Genomic DNA, 24781 nt, shown 5'->3' with positions numbered 1-24781 from the left:
TCTTATTATCGAATTTAAAATACCTAGGACATGCTTAGTTTTGTTGTTATTATTATTTATGTAGTTTCCACATCACTCACGCTAACTTTACACAACATATATAAAAGTCATGTGATCATGTTTATTTATCTATTTGGTATATTATTAAGATGCTTCCATATAAGATGATCCCTTAGCTTGGATATAACTAGGATATTTAATTTATGGAAAAATATAGATAACTAACAAGATTTTTGAACAATGTGTAAATAATATGAATCAATAAAATTAAAAAAATAAATTTAATTAGTAGCATTAAATTAAAATATAGTATATTTTTATTTGATTGATAGTTGTTTATATTGTTTAAAATAATCATTATTTACCTAACACTCCCCTTAAATCCTAAACAACACAACATTTGTGTAGGCGTTAATTAAAAAATAGGGTGAATGCATTCTTCTACATTAATAATAAATTATTATCATATATGTGATAAGAAAAAGGGTCTTATTAATTATAATATTATCATATATTATCTTGAACTTCTTCTAAAATATTTAATTCATCATACTGAAAAGAATTTAGAGGATAGTTCAATTAGATTCTGTTAATATTATAAGTGCAGAAAATACATAAAAATAATTTTACATGAGAGAAAATAAAAAGAAGTAAAGAGTTTATAAGAAAAGAGATTTATTAATTTAAAGAATTTTTTACGGTAGTCCAACAAATTCACATGTAGTGATAAGAACCATCACGAAAAAAATATCAATTTATTCTTTTCGAAAGATTTAATTGTCATATATTGAGAGTATATTTTTGTTATCAAATTAATTAATTTATATGAGATAATAGATAATAGATGGTTGAGTTAACATTTTTGTTGTTACATAATACTAATATATAGAAGGTATTTTATGGCAACTAGTCAACTATAATGATTATAAAATTTTGATATGACTTAAAAAATATAATTAAAATTAAGGTTGCATTAGCTATCATAATTATATTTATCATATAATTCTCTAATATAAAATTTGATTGAATATTAGTGTAGACATGGTTTTTACATTAATGTACATAAAGTAATTAAATCCATTAATTTTTGCCAAACAAAATTTAGGTTGTCAAGTGTCAAGAACTTAAGATTGTATTTTTTTTCAAGACAAATAGAAGCAAGTTTTTATTATTTTTTCATTAATGTTTTGGTCTTGAACTCTTTTTTTTATTTTTTTTTCCATTTGTTTTGAACTTTGAATCATTTTTTTCTTCGGAAACTTTTTATTTGCCCCTACTATTGGGCTTTTTTTATAGAATAAGGTTCAAACAAAGAAACTTAATGCCATTTCAAACATGTTAAAAAGTCCAAAAGCCACAACCCATGATTAAACGCAAAACAAAGTATGACCAAGAAAAAAGAAGCAAAACTAAGGTTAATTGAGCCCAACATTAAAATAAGAGTAATCTTATCTTTGGTTAATTTAGAAAAGCTGATTAGACCATTTTTGTAGAGAGGTAAAAAAAAAAATGAAAAAGAAAAAGAGTTGAGCAAAAAAGAATATACCTCTAAAAAGACCTCAAGAGACAAGAGATACCGGCTCTAACAATATCTAGTTGGTTATTTTTATTTTCTAAAATTAGAAGTGAGATTTAAATTTGATATCTCTAAATAAAGACGAAAAATTATATTATTTGAACTATAATTCGTTAGTTGGTTGATTAAATCAATAGAAAAGGATAAGTTGGTCCCTGACATTTTTGTCCCTGACCTTTAAAAAATACTTTTAACTCTCTGACCTTCACAAAACTCGGACTGGTCAACGGAAAATGCTTGTCACGCGTGGAAATCTTTCCTCTCACGCGTATGTGTCGTCTGGAAAATTTCTCTCTCACGCGTATGCATTTGTCAAAAAGAATACTAAATTAACATTTTGATGTACAATGCAAGGCTGTGATGATGCAAAAAATAAAAAAGAAAATGAAAAAAAAAACCAACGAAAAATATTACTAACAGTTTCATCATTGTAACTTTCTCTAATCAGGCTGTATCATTCTTACTTTTCTCCCATTTCATGCCTTGATATGTTTGTTTGAGTGATTTAAAGTTTTGAAAGCAAAAATGACTTAAAAGAAATAAAAAAAATGCAAAGTGGAGAATTCATGAAAAAATGAAGTATTATTAAATTCATGGTGACGTGTAAGCGTGACTACGCGTACGCGTGAGACGAAAGTTTTTCACATGACCGTGAGAGAGGAAAGTTTTCCGGACAACGCATACGCGTGACAAGCATTTTCTGTTGACCGAGGGACTGATCCGTCCGAATTTTGTAACTTAAAAATATTTTTCAATAACCAAAAACAAAAATGTCTGCAGGACAAAAGGACAGATACCTATTTGTTTTTTTCTCTTAAATCAAAAGCTTTTGTACAACCAAAAAAAAATTCAAAAGCTTTTATTTTTATTAGAGTTTACGAATTTAAAAGTGAAATATATATATAATGTGTTATCGTGCGAAGCACACCTCATAAATTGACGATTTAGTCCTTGTCCCTGTAAAACGACGTCGTATATAAAGTTCTCTACTCCTCTTCAGTGTTCGGAAAAGTTTCGTTCGAAGTTTTGAAAAGAAGCTTTTCAGAGCCAGAAAAAAAAAGCGCTTCCAACCAAAAATCGATTCCACTTCGAAGAAGAAGAAAACATGTCAAGTAAACTGAAGGTGGAGGAACTGCGAGCTCACCTCCAACAACGTGGACTCGCCACTACTGGAACAAAACCCACTCTGGTTAGTGGTCACTACATTCTCACATTAATCGCACTATTCACCATATTTTTGTTCCAATTTGAAAAATGAAGAGTATAATTTTGACAATGATGTGTTTAGTGTTAGTTCAAGTTGTTCAAAGTTAGTTTTTTCTTAAGTAATTCTCAAGTTCGAGTTATGTGAATGATAAAAAAAGTTTTTTTTTTGTTTAAATTTCTTTATTTATTTTATTACTCGAGTTAGATTAGTTAGAGTCTAGTGCATTTTGAAGGATGATTGTTCTACAGGTTCGGAGACTTGACGCTGCACTTCGCAAAGAAGCTAAGGAAAATTCTGTTGGTAATGCTGATGGTTCTGGGTATGGTGTTGGTGCTGATGGTGATACTTTGTTATTGGCGGGTAATAAGAGAGTGAGAGAGAGTGAAGGTGATGATGGTGAGAATGGTGACTCTAATCGTGGTAACAAAATCACTTCCATTGAGGAGCTTCGTGAGTTGAGTGTTCAGCAGCTTCGACAACAAGCTTCCCTTCATGGAATTCCGGCCTCTGGTTCCAAGAAACAGTTGGTTGAAAGAATCTCTCAGCTGTTGCGAAAGGGTTCTGATAATGTAGAGGATGGTATGCTTCTCATTGATGCTATGCAAATGGCTTTAAAAGTTCTTATTTTGATATGGGAGAATTTCTTTTCCATTGATGGAAGTTCTATCCTTGTGAATATTTGTTGCATTTGAATGTTTTAATCTCAATAGTGTGGACCGAGAACGCAATATAGGTGTTTCTATAGAATGTGAAAACTAATCCTGACATGTTAATTTTTCGATCCCCAGTTAACTTCTAAAGGAGGTATTGTGATATTGCCTCCTAAAATTGGTTATTTATTGTTGTTTCTAAGTTCAAATGTAATCATGTTAAGTTTCAAGTTCCAACTCCGACTTTGTTTGTCTGAGAAGAAAAATGAGGATTGAGGATACTAGTGGTTCATTATTATATAAACATCTTATAGTAGATGCTTTGAGATTTGGGAGTGAAATGGATGATTCTGAGAATGGGTTGTCACTTTCCTTGTTACTTAGTTTTGAGCATAGGCATTGCATATTTGGTCTTCCTTGTTAGTATTTAGAGTAGTGAATATGATGTGTCTGCAGAGGAGGCTACATCATGTAAAGAAGAGGAAAAGATAGTGACTGCAACCAAAAAGGGTGCTGCTATTCTTGATCAGTGGCTGCCGGATCATATCAAATCACAGTATCATGTTCTGCAACTGGCAAGTTTCTAATAGTTGTTGCATTGCAAATTTTGTTAGCGAGATACTGTTGTTGACATTGATACCTTCTGTTCAGTTTGGATAGTTAATTACTTGTAGGGGTTTAAATTGACCAGTGTTTTTCTTAATACGATGCAGGGTGGTGAAGTCTATGATGCCATGTTAAACCAGACAAATGTTGGGGACAACAATAACAAGTTCTATGTGATTCAAGTTCTTGGTTAGTCGCAAATTTGTGTCACTTGGCTTGTTGAAAGTTTGCTCTACTTTTGGGTTTATCATTCCACTGGTTTTTCTGACCACCTGTGTCATAATTGCTCTCAGAATCCGATGATGGCAGTAAATTTCTTGTTTACAATAGATGGGGAAGGGTAGGTGTAAAGGGTCAAGACAAGATACACGGACCTTTCACATCAAGTGCGCATGCCATTGTAGAGTTTGAAGATAAGTTTTTGGCCAAGACCAAGAATGCTTGGTCTGATAGGAAAAACTTTATTTGCTACCCAAAGAGTTATGTATGGTTGGAAATGGATTACAGCAGCAAGGAAGAAGAATCTACAGTGAGTACTATTGACTTGACTATTCCCCTTATTACATAATCCATTTTCCTTTTACTCATGTAACTTGAATACTTAATGTGCCTTTTGTAACTAATTCTCATCCTTTTGAAATTAGTTCACGTTATCTTATATAAGAGGAATTTTTCTTTTTCATATTTATGGATTTTGGAAAGGACTTCACTCATTTCTTGTTGATGGTAATTGATGTTATCTTCCCTTGTGGTTATGCTGGTGGAGAGGAACCTAAAGGAGGAAGAAACTATTTTAGTTGGTCATTCTAAATGGGCAGTTGCTTTCAGGTCACAGAAAGTGCTGGCCATGAATTGAAAAAGCAACCTCTGGAATCAAAACTTGAGCCTTGTGTTGCAAAGTTTATATCTCTTGTTTGCAATGTGAGCATGATGAATCAGCAAATGATGGAAATAGGTTAGTTATTGCTCCCTTCAATTGGATGAGTTCTGGACCATATTATCCAAAAGCATGCTAGACATTCAGCTTAGTCTTTTAAATCATCTAGATGGTTTCCAAAGATACAACAATATCAAGTCAATACTCATTGTCATGCTTTTGAAACCCCTTCTTTAAAATTTTGATATAGCCTAATTCAATATTCGTTATCTTTAGCTCTGGGATCTTTTTTCAGGGTATAATGCAAACAAGTTGCCCCTTGGAAAACTTAGCAAATCAACAATTCTAAAGGTAAGTATTAGGGCACCACAATTGTATTTTATTTTACTTTATTTTTTGGCATATGTTTAATTTAATCTATTGTTCCTTTAGAAGTTCATCTCATACTAATTTTCTGTGCTTCTATAATGTTGTTGATGAAAAATCAAATTTCATTGATACTGTTGAACAACCAAAGTACATCTGGGTACTTATTGGTGGTGGAAAAAAAATTGCACCACGAGGTGAAGTTTCAGTGTTATATGGAAATTATTTTCCCCCCTTTAATCTGCTTTTCTCTATGCTTTTAGAATATAAAGTTAAACCCAAGGTCGTTAAATCTTGATGACACGCACAAGTTATATTGTAGATGAATCTTTTGTTCACATCATGTTGGGAACTGCTGTTTCAACTTGCATGCATTTTACATCCTGTTTTCTAGAAAAATAACCGTTTATATTTCTTAAATAATTTAGGGCTATGAAGTTCTCAAAAGACTTGCTGATGTGATTGATAAATCTGATAGGAGAGCCCTTGAGCAATTAAGTGGGTAAGAAGATTTGGTACTTTGTTGTTCTCAATGTTCTATGCTCTTTTATTGTTTCGGTTGAAGTCATTTACCTTTTCTTACCTATTTGCTTTTCAAAGAGCTGATTTGCCTATATATCATGACTTGAAATTTTCCATTTGAGCTTTAAGAAATTGGATCACCTCATTATCTAATTGGGTTCATTGCTTATTACAGAGAATTTTACACTGTAATTCCTCATGATTTTGGATTCAGAAAAATGCGTAAGCTCTCTCTCCCATACCTTTTTCCACCTGCCCATGTACTGTTTTATTCCATGGTTTAAATTATAATTGTGATTTTTTCACAATTAATTGTGGGTTTTGTGAACTCTTTTCTCGGAATCATACTAATCGATATAGAAATATAAACAGGAGACTTTGTTATCGACACCCCTCAAAAGTTAAAGCGAAAGTTGGAAATGGTAATCCTTTATTCCTTTTCTTTTTTCTTATATGTATTCTATATGTGGTGGCTACTTGTTATGGGTGCTGTTATATTATATATTTTCGTTTAGTGCTTTGTTTTGTTTCCCGTTAACCTCAGCAGCCTCCTTGTCCCCTGAGGCTATTCACCATCTTCCTTCAATTTCCTTGCAATGGTTCAGAACAGTAAATTAGTTTTACCTATTTTTATTTAACTTGATCTTTTTTGGCTCCTTGTAATCAATTAAAGGTTGAAGCTCTTGCTGAAATTGAGGTTGCGACAAAGCTATTGAAGGAGGATAAAGAAATGCAGGTATCTCTTGTTTAAACTTCTTTCTTGTGGATGGTTGGCAGTATCTGGAATTTTTTCAAGCATTCTTATCAAAATTTATTTTGGATACTGCCATAGGTGCTGAACTATGATAGAAATGTTTATGATATAAAATGTTAAATTAAACCCTAAGTGATGATGAATTACTTACGGATACATTTTATTCCAATCTTCTAAACAACATCGGAGTGAGAAAATATTATATGGTTTTGTTTTTAATTGTCATAGTGAAATGAAGGGACAGCATAGACTAGTTAGTATGTTAGGCATCACAAAATATTTTATTTTGAAATAATTATTTCCATTGGTATATTTTTTGAAAATTAAACATATGATGTTCAATTTAACACAATCCTGTACAAAAAGGATGGACTCCTTTCCCGATGATATCTACTTTTCTAAATTACTTTCTGTATAGACTTGTTATACTTTATGACTGATCTTGGAATTGCTGTAGGGAGATCCCCTTTATGCACATTATCAACGCCTTCATTGTGAACTCTTACCAGTTGAATCTGGTAGCAAGGAATTCTCCATGGTAAGCAATGATGTTGTCTTTTCCTGTAAAATATTAAATCAGACCTTGCTGGAGATGTGAAGCATAAATTGTTAACCCTGACTCCTACTGGTCTCATTTGATATCATGTTGTCCCTGTTGATGTCATCAGATTGAAAGATATATGAAGAACACTCATGCAGAAACACATTCAAACTATTCAGTGGAAATTGTTCAAATATTCAGGACTTCAAAAGAAGGAGAGGCTGAACGCTTCAAAAAGGTGTGATTAATGCATGATTGAATAAGAATTTTTTTTTTCTGTGATATTTTCTTCTGCAAATATAATATATTCCAACCCCCCCCCCCCCCCCCCCCCCCCAAAAAAAAAGAGAGTAAATCCTATTATGTAGACATTTTGAATTAAATCTATAGGTTTTTTCCACTCTATATGACAGTTTTGCGGCACAAAAAATAGGATGCTTTTGTGGCATGGTTCTCGGCTCTCAAACTGGACTGGAATTTTATCTCAAGGTCATTCCTCTCTTAATTGTTGAATATTGCATCCATGTGCATGCTGTTGTACAAGTTAATATTGTTTTGTCGCTACAATATCCGAGTGAATTTGATGAACCATTGTCAGGTTTACGCATAGCTCCACCTGAGGCACCTGTAACCGGATACATGTTTGGGAAGGGGGTATACTTTGCTGACATGTTCTCCAAAAGTGCAAATTATTGCTATGCTACTCATACCGCTACAGATGGAGTGCTCCTTTTATGTGAGGTTGTTTCTTATCTTTTAGTGAACATTGTTGCTTCATGGATAAGTACGATTTTAGGATTGAAAGTCCCATTACCAATATCACCAAAAGATGTGCATGTCAATCATATTAGCTAACTACAAGAGCTCCAATGTTGATTTTTCATTGTTTTGTTTTCCCATGTTTTCTGAAACATAATGTGAGTATTGCACCTAAGGTTCCATTTATAAGATGAGCCTTACAATATGTTCATCATTGATCCACATCTTTTGAAATTTCAATTTATATTAACTAGATTTAAATCTGCATGATGCGCGAAAAAATATAAAATCTAAAATGAGATTTTTTTTTGGGGTAAAAAAATAATTGTATTTTAAATAAGTATCATATTTGTCTATTTGAATAGTATATTATGACTATTACTTTCTCATATAGTTACATATGCCAAAATGTTCAAATAGACTAATTAGAATTTTTTGTTGCTTATTAAAATTATGTCGCGAACTATTAATTTTTCGTATGATCATATATGATGAACTGTTTTATGAATTAATTAAAAATTTAATAATAAAATGTACTCTCCAAATAGTTGTCTAAGTAGTAGTAGTAGGTGGCGTGACAAATTTATAGAGAACTTAAGAATTTATGTATTAGTTTATTATAGCACTACTTTGGTATCTTTTATAATATAATTGGTTAATTTATTGTGGAAAATTATGAAATTGATACTGAATTGATTAAATAGATGCTATTCTTTATGATAGTACAAATGTGGTTATATAAATAGATGTTTTTTCTCTATATTATTACAAACTAAGTTTAGTGTTGATATCGACAAATTTATACAAAACTTAAAACTTATATGTCATTCACTTACTGTAATATTAGTTTAGTTTCTCCTTTTATATAGATTTGTTTTTTTGTGCATTGTGTCATTATTCATTCTGATATTCATCTTCATGAGAGTGATTTTTTTTATTGTACTCTAGGTTGCACTTGGTGACATGGCTGAATTTCTAACAGCAAAGTATGATGCTGATAAGTTGCCTGAAGGAAAACTTAGGTTTGTTTCTCCAATTCCTCAATTGTTAATATTTAAGTATATAAAGTGGCCAAGTCGAGTTTTCTAATTGAAATGTTTGCAATCTCATGCTGCAGCACAAAAGGAGTAGGAGGAACATCACCAGATTTTTCTGAAGCCCAGGCACTTGAGGACGGGGTCGTTGTTCCCCTAGGAAATCCCAAGAAAAATCCAAGCTTTAAGGTAGGCTAAGATTTTAAATTTCAACAGCAGATTTCTTCATTATTATACTTGGATTTTTTACATTTATTCTGTTATCACTTTGCATTGCAGGGTTCTCTTTTGTACAATGAGTACATTGTTTATAATGTGGAACAAATTAAGATGCGCTATGTTGTTCATGTAAATTTCAACTTTAAGCCAAGACACTAATGGTAAAAAATGTATGAACTTATATATATCTTTACTGAGAGAAAGGTTTGTACTTTTTCTGCTATTTTGAGGAAAAATGTTTTAAACAAGGGTAAAAAAATGTTATGCCCTCATTGAATTAGAATATGGTTTACCATTATAAACTACACATATTAGTGAGTGGTTTATAACTGACAATACACAATAGAGTGAGTCACAAGGAAGAAATAGAAATCAGGATATCTACTGAGATAGAATTAATAGAAGCAAGAAGTGTCAACTATATCTAAAACACTCACTCCTTGGTTTTTTGCATGGTTTTTTGTGAACTCCAATGCCTGAAAAGGAAACTCTGGGTGGTGCACGCCAATGACTGTGTATATCCCCGTATAAAACATGCATAGTTTTCATTTTGTTCACTTTTGTGCTTCATTTAAACCAGTATGTTGGCAGGTAAAATAGGCTAATAGCTACTCACAGAAAGTCAACAAATGGCAATTTGGCCAAACATAATTCAATTCCATGACATTATTGTGACGGAAGTAACGACTTCACTTGCTGTTTGGGAGCAATTTCCTTGAGAAAAAAATTTGAAATAAATGACTCCCATTTATATATATAGTTATATACTCTTTACATCTTTTTTTCATTTTTCACCTAAAACTCATAAAGTCTGTAAAGGTTAAGAAAAAAAAATGTAAAGAGGGGGATAATGGTCATGGACATGGTAGATTGGTAGTGGTTCCATGCTGGAATCATTAAACCAAACATAAGTCTTTTGTTTTCTTTTTCTTGTTCTTATAAATCCGTTAGATACATAATCATTTACCCAAATTTAATGAGGGTAAAGAAGCAAGTGACTTTTGGCTGTGTTGCTGTTCCTTTTTCTGAAGCATAGTCAAACACACACATCAATTGCTGTAGAATTTCAGCTGCTTGTTGGGAGCATGATTTGAGTTTTAAAAGCCTTTGAATCGTAGGGTGGTGCCTGACCAAATAAAGCATTTTCATTTTTCAACATACCCAACCCAAGTGCATGGTGCACACGCCAATATTAAAGACCCTTAGATTTCATAATGACCTCATCCAGAATCTATGTTCTTATCCCACAAGATAGTGGCATGGCCAATGTTCTTACAAACCCCATAACTGCTCTAATATATGTATAATACATGGAACTAGACCTACTAACACCATATTGGTAGAGTGGTGTTGATTTCTTTCTACTGATCTCATGTTCCTCTCTTGGATGATGTTTAGTGAGTGTTTTTTAGAATAAAAAATAGACATTTTGCTTGTCATTCTATTCTTCTTCTGTTTTTTTTCCCTCGAAACAGGTTTGTGTCTCTTAAAATCTCCGTATTTGGGGACTTATACAAATGTTATGAAGAAGTTTTCTTCAATATGGATTAGATTGAATTCTTAATAATAAAGCTAGAATATTCATTAACCAACTTGGATTGATCGAGTGGCTAGTTCATTCTTCTGCTTAAACAAGTGGCCCGTGCCAAATCCTTAAATGGAAATCAGATATGCGACGGATTAGTCCTTGGTCTGTCGGATTGGGGGAGAATATATGCAACCAAAAAAAAAAAAGAAGCTAGATTATTAGTTGCAAAGTAAAACCCCAAGAAAGAGAGATATCGCCCTTCCCCTTCAAAGTAGACCTTGCGGTTCTTTAATGCATACATGAGTGCTTGTGAAAATTTAGTAGGAATAGAGCGTGACATGTTTCATGGTTTTTCCTTTGTGCATAATTGAAGTGGCATGGTAGAACAGCAAAGTAGGGGTGGTGGTAGTAATGATGGGGTTGCTGCTTGTGTATGTAAGATTTGACCTATGTAGAAAAACTAAACTAGGATTTAAACCATTGCCGCACGGCACACCTTCGTAGCATGCTATTCATCAAACTTTGCAATGTTTCATTACTCCCTCGTCACCAAGGGGAAAACCTCTCATAACACAACTTCTTCTTAGGGAATTCTCTGTTGTGAAACTAGCTTCCTTCTTTTCCCCTAGCTTTGTATCCTTTTTGATGCGATAAAAAGTTGGAAGTAGCAGTATAATCAGGTCAGAATTGGATCGGTTTTGAGTGAATTTGAGAATCGAATCGATTAAATTTGTTCAGTTTAGATTGAATTGTATTAGTGTAATTTTTGTGATTGGACCCAAACCCATCTAAACCAATCAATTTTGGGATGGATTGTTTCGAGTAATCATGTATCCGATTAAAATAAAATATGTGAGAAAATTGAAAAAAAAGGAAAAAATGAAAAAAAAAATTTATGTAACACTTGAAAATAAAAATAAAAAGAGAAATGGTGGGCTCAGGTGAGATTAAGATTAGTAAAAGTTATATATTATATATTTTATTTTTTTAATATAATATATTAGGTTATTGGCGAGTCAATTCGAATTATGTGACTACAAATCTGATACATGAACCAATTAAGACCAGGTATAATATAATATGATTTTATCCGTTATCTGTTGGGTAAAATGCCTAACATAATTGGGTAATAAAATTATCCGTACTTTATACCTTTAGTTGAAAGTGATTTTTGCATTAAAAAGAAAACCAAGAATTAATAATTAAATTAGTTTCTAATTAATAGAAGCATTTTTTAAATTTGTCTTTAAAATATTTTTCTAATTAAATTGATCTTTTAAATATTATAAATTAATTATATTTGTCTTCCAGTCATTCTATTAACAATTTTTATCAACGATTGATAATCTAAAATAGTAAAATATTAGTTGACAACATACATAATAGCTAACATGTCTGATTGGATGCTAAATAAATATGTTTATGAAAATTTATCAATTTAGTCTCTTTTACCAATTACATAAAACCTATACTAAATTTGACTTAACAGCTAAAATGATTTATGAACATATTTGGTGAACGTCCAATTGGATATGTTATATATGATGTATGCTATCAATTAGCATTTTATATTATCAATAATTGACGAAAATTTTTTAATAGAATAATTAAATGACAAATTTAAAAAATCTCAATTTTTTAAGAATTAATTTGACTATTAATCTAAAAAGTCAAAGTATTCATATAAATCATAGGTTAGTACAAGTGTAATTATCCTTTTGACTATGCACTAATCTAAGATAATCGCTAATTAATGTACATAAATAAACAATTTTTCATATTTTATCTAATAATAAATAATGAATTATGAGTAGATAATAATGTAAGTCAAGTTAGTTCTTTTATTAATTTTTTTAATATGTCACCACATGATATGTTAAAAATGTGATATGTGATAGACTTAACACATTAACAATTATAAGAAATATATTAGTAAAAATAATAAAAAACTAATTTAACTTAAATATGATCTTTAAAAATTAAATTATATATGTGTGTGTGTGTTATTTTATTCATTTTTAATATATATTTACACGACTAACTAATATGAAAAGTGAATTTAATATAATATATAGAGTATGATTGTATCCATATACAAGTACCATTCACACAAGTTAAAAAGCAGATGAATAATGACGTAGGTATTTGAATTAGAAATGGATAGGGTTAGTGGCTGGGTTACTTATCTGGTTAGCCTTTGGATTTGATGTAGCTACAAGTCTAGAAGGTTGCAACATGGTGTTTATTTTTTTGTTGCTCACGGTATCTCCCAATTCGACAGGTCAAGGACTAATCCGTTGCGGATCAGAGCTCCATTTAAGGGTCTGCCGTTGGCTAATAGATTGCTGCATGCACAAGGCGGGATTCGAACCTCCGACACTTATTTAAGCGGACGAGTAAGCTAACCACTCGACTAACCCAAGTTGATTGGTGTTTATTATTATATGTACGAAGTAGGAGGCAGGCATGAAGTATGTTGAGTCCATGATGGGCAGTGTTTTGGTATTAATATCAAGTCATTGAAATTCTTGTGCTGTTAAAAACTCACCAAAAACATTGGGAAGAAAAGGTAAAGGCCTATTACACATAGGGAATGATATCAACCTAGCTAGGAAGCCTCCCCACACAACTTTCTCTAAAACTCACACATGCAAATGATGCAATAATACTTGAAAACTTTGCATGCCAACACGCAAAACCCAAACCTATCTGCACTCTTACATTATGAAATTTTCCCTTCCTTGTTGCTTCCACCATTCAATCCAATTCTTTTCAAAGATTTCTATTTGATTGAATTTGTAGATATATTTTTTTATGATTTATGCATAAAATTTTTTAACTTTTACGGTAAAATTGATTTGAACAAATATAAGTTAACATAAGATAAAATTTGTCTTTAAATTATTTTTTATTATCATAAATGATTATGAAAAATTATTTTTATTAAAATTTATTATCCAAAATTGTTTTATATTTTATTATTATATTATTTTTTAAATCAAAATAATATGATTAGGGACGAATTTATGCATTAGAATTTCAAAAATTATTTAGTACTTGATAATAATGGTTAGTTGTTTCTACTACATAAGTAATTTTGACTCCACTCTAGTAAATTATTATCAAAATTATTTTATTAACTTTAACTCTAATAATATATAAAATTATTATGTTAAATTAATTTCAAATTAAAGATGATGATTTTTTAACTTATTTTAATATTAACTTTTATACAAAAATATTTTATTGAATCGACAATAAAAAATTATTTAATTTTTTAAAAATATAAAACCTAAAAAAATAAAATTCTAAATTATTTATTATTATTTTATTATTTTAATTTTATTAGTTAGATAATTTAAAGACTAATCATATTTTATAATAACATAGTAGAATTGTAAAAATTATTGTCATGTTATGAATACTTTATTTTTGCTGTTAAAGTTTTTTAGATTTATCCGTCATTGAATATGACTAATGTTATTATTTATTAAAATTTACCAACATATTTTATCTATTCTTAAATTGTAGTAGCTATATTTGTACTTAAAAATAATTTTATGTTTTTTTTTTAGTTTAAACACTTAATAAATCTGCTAATAAAGATAAGAAAATCCATAAATGAATATACAATATCTTCTCACAACAATGATAAATTTATTAGTTTAAAATCATTTATAATATTTTTTTATTAAAAGAAAGATAATAAAAAATTTACTAAAAAAAATAAAATACAATTTATACTTATTATTATTATTATTATGTACGTATAAATACTATTATATATAATTGATTTGATTGATTAGTTATAATTTAATGTGATACGGTGAAACAAAATATTAAAATATCCTATGTCTCTCTCTCCAAAGTTTTGGACCTAGCTATAAATAATGAGTCATTCCCTCGGCTAAGTTCAACTTCAACATCTAAATTCACTTTGTCTCATCAAATTCTCAAGGTTTGTGGAGTGTTTTCTTCTTCATTGAGTGAATAGTTCTTGTTGGAGAAGCAGGGCACGTGCAAATTTTTTTTTTTTAATTTTTATAGTCGAAATTGTTTTCTGCACGTGCTCTTTTTCTCCAACACGGATTTTTCACTCTTTTATTCTACTATCATGTTATTGTTTAGATACAACATTGAATTTGAATAATGGCGCTTCATGAGGTATAAAATCGGTTTGTTTCTTCCTTTGATATTTGTGTTTGTTCATGGGTAGCATTCATACATACCATGATATGTTCAAAGGAGAAGCAATTTTCATATATGAGATTCAGAATCATGTTACATGTACTCGCTTGATTTCATTAGATGTATTATAATGAATTTAAGTTTTTATCCACTTCAAACCATAGTTTTAAGGAGGAAAAATTAGAATCCTAATACGCTAAAAGATAAAATGAATTTGTATATCATTATATCAACAATTGATGATTATCCCATAAATAATATATAGTTTAATTTCATAACATTCTAAGCATGATTGTTAATGTATGAGTAGTGTTTGTGGTTTGAAAATTATAGACCAAATGTCAACTTAGTGCATGTAAATCAGCCATTGGTAGTTATATATTGATTTAGTGATATTTTTTTTGGAGTGTAATACAAGTTAGTGCTGCAAATGAACAAGGCCTATGTATAGATTGTAATAATGTAATTGAAAATGATGAAATGTACATTAAATGTTTTCACCTTATTTTCTCTCATGGGAGGTTCTAGACTATAATATATACTATATAGTATATAGGGAAGCATTATGACAAATTAGGGTAAGCAACTATGAAATTTATATTAGATGGAATAATTTTCACAAACACTTGTTGATGCTAGTTTAACTATGTAACTATTTTACACTTCGAAAAAGTCTAAGAGTTCAGCACTTTTATTAAAATTTGGTTAGCATTAAGTCTGTAAAAGAAAAATGAGTAATTCTCTATCATTAGATGAAATTTCACACCATTAAAAATACTATTAATAGTTAATTAATGGCTAAAAATTACAAAATCTGCTGATCTCTAACACTCCTCAAAATCAAATTAACGCAATTGATAATAAACATTTTTTTTATAAATTTAATTCTCATTACTATTTTGATTTGAGAGGCATTTTAATGGATAATATACAAAGAAAAAGTATAGGGTACCAATATATTATCTGCCAACTTATTACCAATAATGATTAATTATTATATTTTAAACACATATATAAAAAGACGCATCCAAAAAATATATATAAAAGACACTTCTATCAAACATAACTATAAAAAAGACATTTTTATTAGACACATCTACAAAGACACTTTCATTAAACACCCTTATAAATAAGAGTTAGCAGATGTTGACAGAAATGTTGTTGGTAACGTAGCAGAATTGTTATACAAATATTTAAAGTGTTTGGAGACATATCTCAACCCAAAGTAATATTATCTGAATTTTTGTAGAGACTAAAACTAAAATTCACATTTAAAAGGATTCAAAACTTATTTAGCGAGCGCATGTTTTAATTTCTTATATAATTAAAAACTAATTTTTGTAGAAGTTAGTTTTAGGATTTGACTAGGTGAGTTTTTAAAAAAATATTTTTTAATAGTTTAAAAAATATAAAATTAGTATTTTATGTTAAAAATATTTTTTATTTATTAATTATGTTTAGATATACTAATATAAAAATATTTTTAAAAAAAAGATAAATTATAGGTTTGTAATTTTTTTAAAAAAATATTTTTTAATTTTTTTAATACTTTATTTTTATTATTACAAATTTATCAAATACGATAAAAAAAAAAATCTTTTTATTGAATTTTTTAACGATTTATTAACATCTAAACAAACTCTTATTATTCACTTACAAAAAATGTTCAAAAATAAATTTTTAATACATATTATTATTTAATAAAATTTACACAAAACTATAAAAGGTAATTTTTATTATGCTCATGCAATACATTTAACTGGTACTACTGTCTAATTTATCGGTATACGTTTTTATTCAATTTTTCGTAAAAAATTATATTTTACAACTCGAAAAATTCTGCTGAAGTGAAATCTCATCTCAAAATTTTCTAATTCACATTATAATTTTTTTAACCTATTTTTGAACAATTTAAATTATTATTTTACATTAATTAATTAGTTAATAATTTATGGTTCTTACATTAGGTGCACATGCTCATCGCCATCGAGGTAGAATGGACGAAATCGAAATATACCATTTTTCATCGGTGCTAGCATCCTATACCCAACTCTTCCAACCTCTTTTCACTCCCTATCACCCACGTGCGAATATCAGACAAAAAATTTGTTCCGCAGCGCATGATTCTCATACTCAAATATAATCTCACTATCATCATGTGACAATTGAAATACACCATCACAACAAAAAAATCACTACCAATAGACATTTTTAATAAATTTTTTGAAAAAAAAAATGGGAAAGAAGAAGGATTGAGATTTTTGTGGAGAATACCAACGGTTTAAAAATTCTTTTATAGGTGATTGATTTTTGTCGTACTATATCTTATTTTCAGTGTCAACGTTTTAAGTTAGCATGTATCTGGTTTACACACTAAACGAAATTAGTTTGTTTATATCTTTTTCATTGTGTAAATGAAATACGTGGAGTTCGTTCTTTCCTATGTAAAACATGTGTACACGGGATATGTAGACCTAGATTTGTACCTTATCTCGTTTACATTAAAAATGAGATACGTCTATACTTATCTCCTTTTATAAAGTAAACGAGATAAAACATATTATGAAAATGGTAAAAATTCTCAAAATTATCTTTTTTTTTTTCTCACGATATCTCTCAACTCAGCAAGTTAAAGAATAAAGACTAATCTATTACAGTGCTAAACTCTATTTAAAAGTTTGTCGACTGGTGCGTGCTCAAGGCGGAATTTATAATTTAAACATTTATTATATTTATTTTACAAAAAAAAAACTATTTCTTTATCATTTATCTCCACCATTTTCGGCCTTTAGTCCCAACACACCATTTTCTTCATAGAAGTCAACATAAGAGACTTCACTAATATTTGAGCCTTCAAATGCCAAAAAAAAAAAATATTAAGAGTATTTATTTTGTAATGTGTTACAATGTTTATTTTTTTTTCAATAATAATGAACAAGATTTGTGGAAACTAATTGTATGTTGAAATAATATTAGACTAACATGAAAAGGTGAAAATTTTCAGCAATGGGTAATTCCGTAATTGTCCTCGGACATCATCATCTTTATTATTAAAAGCCAGCATTATTTCACCACTTGAGTTTGTCCGAAGACTTCTTCCCTTAGCTCCTGTTTGAGAAAACCCAGAGAGTACATTGCAAACCGTGAACCCTTCTTCCCTCATCCTTCACCTTTTTTTCTTTCTTGTGATCTCATCCGCTGCACTTTAGATCCAATCATGGCTGCAAAACTTTATGGTGGAGCTTATCTCACCTCCTTTGTTGATGCTATTTTAGATAAGTTGTCCTCAATACTTGAAGATGACTCTGTCCTCAATGGAAACCACTCTGCCCTGGAGTTGCTTGGAAGGTTGGAGAAAAGTCTGTATGAGGTTGGACATGTGCTTGATGATGCTGAGCAGAAGCAGTTCACTAACAAGAGAGTCAAAAAGTGGCTTGTTGATCTCCAAGATGCTCTCTATTTTGCTGATGATTTGCTCGATGAACTCTCCACCACTAAGGCCGCCATCCCCGCCACTCTAAGAGATCCAGGTATCTCTTCTTCCTGTTCTTCTCTTGTTAATTCATATATTGAAGGTACTGGCGACATGGAAAAAATAGTTGGTACACTAGAGTCTGTTGTAGCACGTAAAGATTTACTTCGTCTGGAGAAGAGTGCCAAGGTGGACATGCCGAGAATTCCATCCACATCTCTCGTTATAAATTCTGACATATTTGGTCGGGACAAAGACAAGGACGAGATAATCAAATTGCTGTTAGATGATACTCGTCATGCTGAATCACCTGTGACTGTCATCCCCATTGTGGGTATGGGCGGTATAGGAAAAACTACTCTGGCTCAATTGGTTTACAATGATGACCAAGTGCAGCAAAAGTTTAATGTTAAAGTATGGGTTTGTGTTGGTGAAGTATTTGATGTTCTTAAGGTGACAGACTGTAGTGGAGAAAGCTACTTCTGCTTCTTGCAACATGAATGATTTAGATTCTGTTCAACAACGTTTGAGGACTGAGGTAACAGGGAAGAGGATTTTGGTTGTTCTGGATGACATGTGGACCATTCATTATGATGATTGGAAAACTTTTCTAGGCCCCTTCCAATGTGGAAGTCAGGGAGGAAAGATTCTTGTAACAACCCGCATTGATACTGTTGCTTCTATGGTGAAAACTATTCCAGCTCACAATTTGAGTTTGTTGGATGTTGAACAATGTTGGTTGGTGTTTGCAAATCATGCATTCTTTCCTACTGAATCTCGAGATCGTTTAGCTTTAGAAAAAATTGGTAGAAAAATTGTTGAAAAGTGCAAAGGCCTGCCTTTGGCAGCTCAATCACTTGGGGGCTTATTGAGAACCAAGGATAAGGCAAGCCAGTGGGAAGATGTTTTGGTGAGTGAGATTTGGGAGTTTTCTGAAGATGAGTGTAGGATTCTTCCTGCATTGAGAATAAGTTATCATTATCTCCCTTCACACTTAAAACGTTGCTTTGTCTATTGTTCTTTGTATCCTAAAGATTATGTACTCAGTAGCCATGAATTGGTGTCGTTGTGGATGGCGGAAGATCTTTTGCAACAACCAGAGAGTGGAAGCATTTTAGAAGAAGTTGGATATAAATACTTAAATGATTTAGCTGCACGATCATTCTTTCAACCATCAAAGAATGGTTATGAAGATTCATTTGTGATGCACGACCTCATGCATGATCTAGCGACATTCTATGGTAAAAAGTTCTTTGTTAGAATCTCTGAACACGAGAATGTAGGCCAACATGATACTAAAACTCGTCATTTGTCATATGATGTCAACGACAGTAATTCAGTCCCGAAGATGTTGGAAGCATGTGAGAGTTCAAGTCATGTGAGAACCCTGTTTCGAATCAAGGCAGATTTATACCGTCAACACAAATTGGGAATTGATCTTGGTCGCTTACTAGCACAGTTGAAGCGCTTACGTGTTTTGTCATTTAAATCATTTAAAATTGATATATTGCCTGATTCAATTGGTGAATTGATCCACTTGCGTTATTTGAATCTCTCTAACACACTTGTCGTGACATTGCCGGAGTCCTTGAATAATTTGTACAATTTACAAACATTGAAGTTGAGAAGTTGTAGAAAACTTAAAAAGCTTCCGTCCAACATGCAAAATCTTGTGAATTTGCGTCATCTTGATGTTTTTGACACTGGTTTGGAAGAGATGCCAAAAAAGATGAGCAAATTAAAAGATTTGCAATTTTTAAGTGACTATATTGCGGGCAAACATGAAGAGAATGGGATTGGAGAACTGGGAGAGCTACCACATCTTCATGGCTCATTGTGGATTAAGAAACTAGAGAATGTTAAGAATAGTGGTGAAGCATCGAATGCAAGGATGGATGAAAAAATACAATTGAATGCCTTATATTTGAGGTGGTCATCATTTGAAGAAAGTGAGGTTTGTGATTCCCAAAGTGAAAAAGATGTACTTGACAAATTACGTCCTCACAAAGACTTGAAGAAGCTATTCATCTGGGGTTACAGAGGTACGATGTTTCCGGATTGGGTAGGGCAGTCTTCGTACCACAACATGACTAAGTTGGAGTTGACGGGATGCAGGAATTGTTGGGTGATTCCTTCACTTGGACAGTTACCCTCTCTGGAGATGCTGATCATTGAAGAGTTTGAGAAGGTGAAGAAGATTGGTGGGTCATTCTATAAGGGTGATGGAACTCATCAGCATCAGGAGGCACCCTTCCGATCCCTTAAATCTCTAGAATTTCGTCATATGGGTTGGTGGGAGGAATGGGAGTCATATGAATGTGATGATGATAATCATGCACCATTTCCGAAACTTGAGGAGCTCCGTATTTATAACTGTCCTAAGTTAAGAGGAGATTTGCCCACTTTCCTTCCGTCTTTGAAATCACTTTGGATTAAAGAATGCGAGGAGATTGGTTGTTATCTGCCAAGAGCTCCCATCCTACGCAAATTAAGAATAGATGGCAAACAGGAAGCAAGAATGCGGGACCAACCACTTTCCATGTTGGAGACACTAGTAATTAATGGAGAGCAGCAGGTGGAGTATGTGTTTGAGGCCATGACCCACACCCAACCAACCTCTCTCAGTTGTTTAGGAATCTCAGAGTGCTCATCAGCTATATCATTTCCAGGGGATGCTTTGCCCCCTTCGTTGAAACAGTTGGGCATATACAATTGCAAGAATGTAGAATTCCCAATGCAACACCAACAACACCACTCGCTACAGAGATTACAAATACACAACAGCTGTCATTCGCTTATATCCTTCGCATTCCCAGCTTTCCCAAATCTCAAGTATCTCACAATCGCAATACGTGAAAATTTGACATCTCTGGAGCTGTCACAGTCACAGTCCCTCCAAGAATTATGGATTGTAGAGTGCCCTAAGCTGGAGAACATAATAAGGCTGCCTGCCTCTTTAACTCAACTCAGAATCTATGGATGTCCGTTGTTGGGTGAAGGCATAGAGAGGAAGGACCCCCACATTTGGCCATCCATTTCCCACATCCCCCACATTGAAGTTGACGGCACATGGATTGAGTTTGACTCAACATCTTAAAACAGGTAACCCTTTTGCTCTTTCTCTATCCCAAAGTGGCTTCACTTCATCTTCTCCAACATCATATTCATTCTCTCCTACATAATCTTACTTTTATTTCAAACATTTATCCTACTCTTTTTTCAGGTAAATACAAAACCCAATCCTCTCTTTTAACACTCTTAATCACCACTCTACTCAATGCCTACTTTCCCCAACATTTAGTATCACAAAACTGTTAACTTTTTTTAGGATACAATCTCAATTTTAGAATTCCTCCTCTCCCCATTTAACCGTTCTACCCCTTTTATTATTATTCCTTCTTTCTTTCTTCATGTATAGGGACATCTATTCATTCTTCTGGGCTTGTCAATTTATTGTATTTGGGTGCTGCACCTCCAATCTTGTAAGGATGAGTATCTATTTGGATTTAAAGTAACGTTTGCTCTATTCTGTTGAAGGATTCCTGCAGAATTAATTGGCATTAAAGTACAATCTTAACATTAAAAATGCTCTTATCATTCTATACTCTTCAAAGTCTCATGTTTCAAATCTGCATTAAACAAACATAGGAAATCTTTGGGCATGCTTAAATAAAGATCTTGTAGAATAATTGAGTTATTCATTTCAATTTTCTTAATGCAGATGATCTTAAAAGTTTTCTATGTACTAATTCTTTGCTGGTTGAGTACATGGACAAGGAACTTCAAGCTGGAGTGGACCACTCTTAGACTGGTATAATCCTGCACTGCATTACTCTTGTGACTATTTTCTTGTACAATATACTTTCTCATGCACCTTTTTATAACCATTGTGAATAAGGGTTTTGCTTTTACTACGTTGAAGTATGTAAAAGACAACCATCATGCCCATGGTACAGCCTATCTTAATGGGATCATAAACAAGTAAGCACAAGCATTAAATTTATCTCGTGTCTTTTTCCAATTTTCCACAAAATTCTTAGTTGTTGATTTTTTATTTTTTATTTTAACCTACCTGAGAGCATGGTAAAACTTGGTTAGTTGGAGCAAATAATGTTGAAAGCAAGGTTCAGCGGCTGATATAGTGATCTCAAAACAGTATTCCTCAACTAAAGGAAGAAATGAATTCTGAGGCATGTCTTTTGAGTAAGTTTTGAATAGTATTATGTGGCTATTACTGTTAGGGGATTTTGGCCATAATGCGAAATATAAACTACATACAACATAGAATGTTTATTAGAAGGTTATAGTTTTGTTAATTCAAGGATAAACCCTTGAGAATGATGAAATCTTCCCCTTCCAACTTTTGCCTTTGTCATTAACGGGTTTTCTTCTTTTTATTGTTATTTGTGTCAGCTACTTTTGCACCACCCCTTGACTCACCCAAATCTAAGGCCTTTCATTACAATTCATGGGGTTGCTCTTGCTTGCTTGCTTGCTCGTGGCCCTCGTTGGTTTGGTATGCTGTTTACTATCTTAGTATTAAGTTCTGTTGAATTAAGAAATTAATTAACCTTGTGATGACTATGCACTAAGCAAAAATTGTATGAGTTGTTCTAATGTGTTTGTTTTGGCGTAGCAAGAGACGAATCGGAGCAAACTTGGATTAGTTCTAATTAGGAGACCAAAGGAATCTGGGCAAGAATGATGGAGGAACAATGAATCCCAAACAAATCAGATGAGGTGCAGTCTCTGCATCAATTCAAAAGCAGAATTCATGGAAGACATCATCCTCGTACAAAATCAAAAGAAGAAATGGATGATGACATAATTTGCAAGGACAAATAGACCAATCAAAATGCAACAAGATTACCTTCAAATCTTCAATGATATGGATACAGTTGGAGCAATCTGTCAAAAATAGACAGAAAGCTTACAAACTTTTCAAAGAAAAAAAAGGAAGGACAAACTTAGTTTTATATTTTTATTTACAGTAAACAAATATCTTTTTTTTTCTTAAGAGTTTTCATGCCTTTATTGTTTCATTCTATTTTAGGAGAGCTGATATGAGTTATTCTGTTTATACCAGAGAGAGAGAGCTTAGAAAGTGAGAATCAATTTCTGTTATGAAAAAGGCAGAGCTAGGATGTGAGAATATCTGGAAAAAGTCATAGTGCCGTTTGAGAAATTTGTTTTTTGTATTGGCTTGAATTGGTATTTGTAACTTGAATTTGTTTATAGTGAAAAATTCTACCATTTGTTGTGGTGGAGACTGGATGTAGATCCCACTTTGGGATTGAACCAGGATACATCGTGTTGTTCATCTTCTCTATTACAATTTTCATTCACAATATTGTTATAATTGTCATCTGCATATGTTTTTGGCAAATCATGCAATCATTTTATAAAATCACTTTTTAATCATTCAAATCTGCATCACTCTTCCATTTTCTATGTCTTACAATATAGTGCTGCAGGTTGGTGTTTAAGAGTTAGTGTTATTAATTTATTGACGTAAAATTATAATTATAATGCAGGTTGGTGTTTAAGAATTAGTGTTATTAATTTATTGACGTAAAATTATAATTATAATTCATTCTCATTCAGTAAATGGACAATTCAATTCGGTTTTCTCTTTTTTATGCTTTCAATTCCTTCAACTTTGCTTTCTTTCTCCATTTTTTAATTTTTTTTTCTTACTCTCAATCTTTTACTATAATTTTGGCACCTCATTCAGACACAAGTTTGGTTGTGTAGCATTGTTGTAGTGCAAAAATTAAATTGAAAAACAAATCATATGCTTTGGGTGCAGATTTCATTTCATTCCCTAGCTACAATAAGGTTGATTGGGTTTCAATCTCTAATACTGGAACAAGATTTCCTTCGTAAGAAGTAGAAGGACACCTTGGTGATTCCACCAAAAAATTGGAGATAATCAAACCTTATTGTCAAACAAAAATTGGCAAATAACTAATGAAGTTGAGTATCCTAACCTATATTTATAGTGGACAAATAACCCAAACATGCTCTAAATAGTTGAAGCTTTAGCTTTTAGCTATATTGTTTGGCTTATCAGATGCTTTTGAAAAATGGATTTCTCACTATGAAGTTGAGGCATATATACTTGAATAAATTCTGGATTCAATTTAAAAATAAAATATAAGTCTCATTACAAAAATACATTAGATAAAAATTAATGAAAATAAATTGTGTGAAATAAGTTTGGAAATATCTACTCAATCATTGAAGCAAACATGTTGGATTCTTTTGTAGGAATAAAACAAGAAGCAGCATCTTGGGAACATGTCAATATAATTCAGCAGAAAGAAATTTTGGGGCAGGAGAACTTTTTCTTAGAGACATTTAGTCTGTAGAACACGTTAGAAATCAAAATGTGTTTAGTGCGAGTGTTAGGATGTGAGTGAGAGCATCTAGCAAAAGCCTGAAGCAAATGGGGTCACTGCACATTAATTGGGAGAGTCAGC

General features: G+C 31.7%; 2 protein-coding genes and 1 pseudogene across 2 annotated transcripts; all 3 read left to right on the top strand.

Annotated features, from left to right (window-relative positions):
* The first annotated feature begins 2500 nt into the window (after window positions 1–2500).
* Window positions 2501–9326, top strand: PARP2 (poly(ADP-ribose) polymerase). Its single transcript, XM_016328988.3, has 18 exons — window positions 2501–2765; window positions 3032–3362; window positions 3890–4008; window positions 4147–4228; window positions 4333–4568; window positions 4868–4994; window positions 5212–5267; window positions 5711–5784; window positions 5980–6026; window positions 6177–6226; window positions 6478–6540; window positions 7016–7096; window positions 7227–7337; window positions 7513–7588; window positions 7698–7840; window positions 8807–8880; window positions 8976–9081; window positions 9172–9326. Exons 1-18 carry the CDS (start codon window positions 2682–2684, stop codon window positions 9268–9270), a joined length of 1959 nt encoding a protein of 652 aa, XP_016184474.1. The 5' UTR covers window positions 2501–2681; the 3' UTR covers window positions 9271–9326.
* Window positions 9327–17918: 8592 nt separating this feature from the next.
* On the top strand, window positions 17919–20930 carry LOC148575436 (putative disease resistance RPP13-like protein 1 pseudogene; annotated as a pseudogene).
* Window positions 20818–21396, top strand: LOC148575435 (putative disease resistance protein At3g14460). Its single transcript, XM_088506233.1, has one exon. The coding sequence runs from the start codon at window positions 20818–20820 to the stop codon at window positions 21394–21396; it is 579 nt and encodes a 192-aa protein (XP_088362359.1).
* The last annotated feature ends 3385 nt before the right edge of the window (window positions 21397–24781 follow it).

The sequence above is a fragment of the Arachis ipaensis genome, chromosome B2 (genome assembly GCF_059453495.1).
Source record: "Arachis ipaensis isolate K30076 ecotype BB chromosome B2, ASM5945349v1, whole genome shotgun sequence".
Classification (NCBI taxonomy): domain Eukaryota; kingdom Viridiplantae; phylum Streptophyta; class Magnoliopsida; order Fabales; family Fabaceae; genus Arachis; species Arachis ipaensis.
Note: the sequence above shows the minus strand (reverse complement) of the source record. Positions and strands in the feature narration are given on the sequence as shown.

What these genes read in the sequence shown, in the direction of transcription:
- PARP2 (XM_016328988.3), top strand. Translation starts at nt 2,682, where the DNA reads ATGTCAAGTAAACTGAAGGTGGAGGAACTGCGAGCTCACCTCCAACAA. An exon ending in TAAAGCGAAAGTTGGAAATG is followed by an intron (nt 6,227 to 6,477) that starts GTAATCCTTTAT and finishes AATCAATTAAAG; the next exon opens with GTTGAAGCTCTTGCTGAAAT. An exon ending in GTAGCAAGGAATTCTCCATG is followed by an intron (nt 7,097 to 7,226) that starts GTAAGCAATGAT and finishes TGATGTCATCAG; the next exon opens with ATTGAAAGATATATGAAGAA.
- LOC148575435 (XM_088506233.1), top strand. Translation starts at nt 20,818, where the DNA reads ATGCGGGACCAACCACTTTCCATGTTGGAGACACTAGTAATTAATGGA.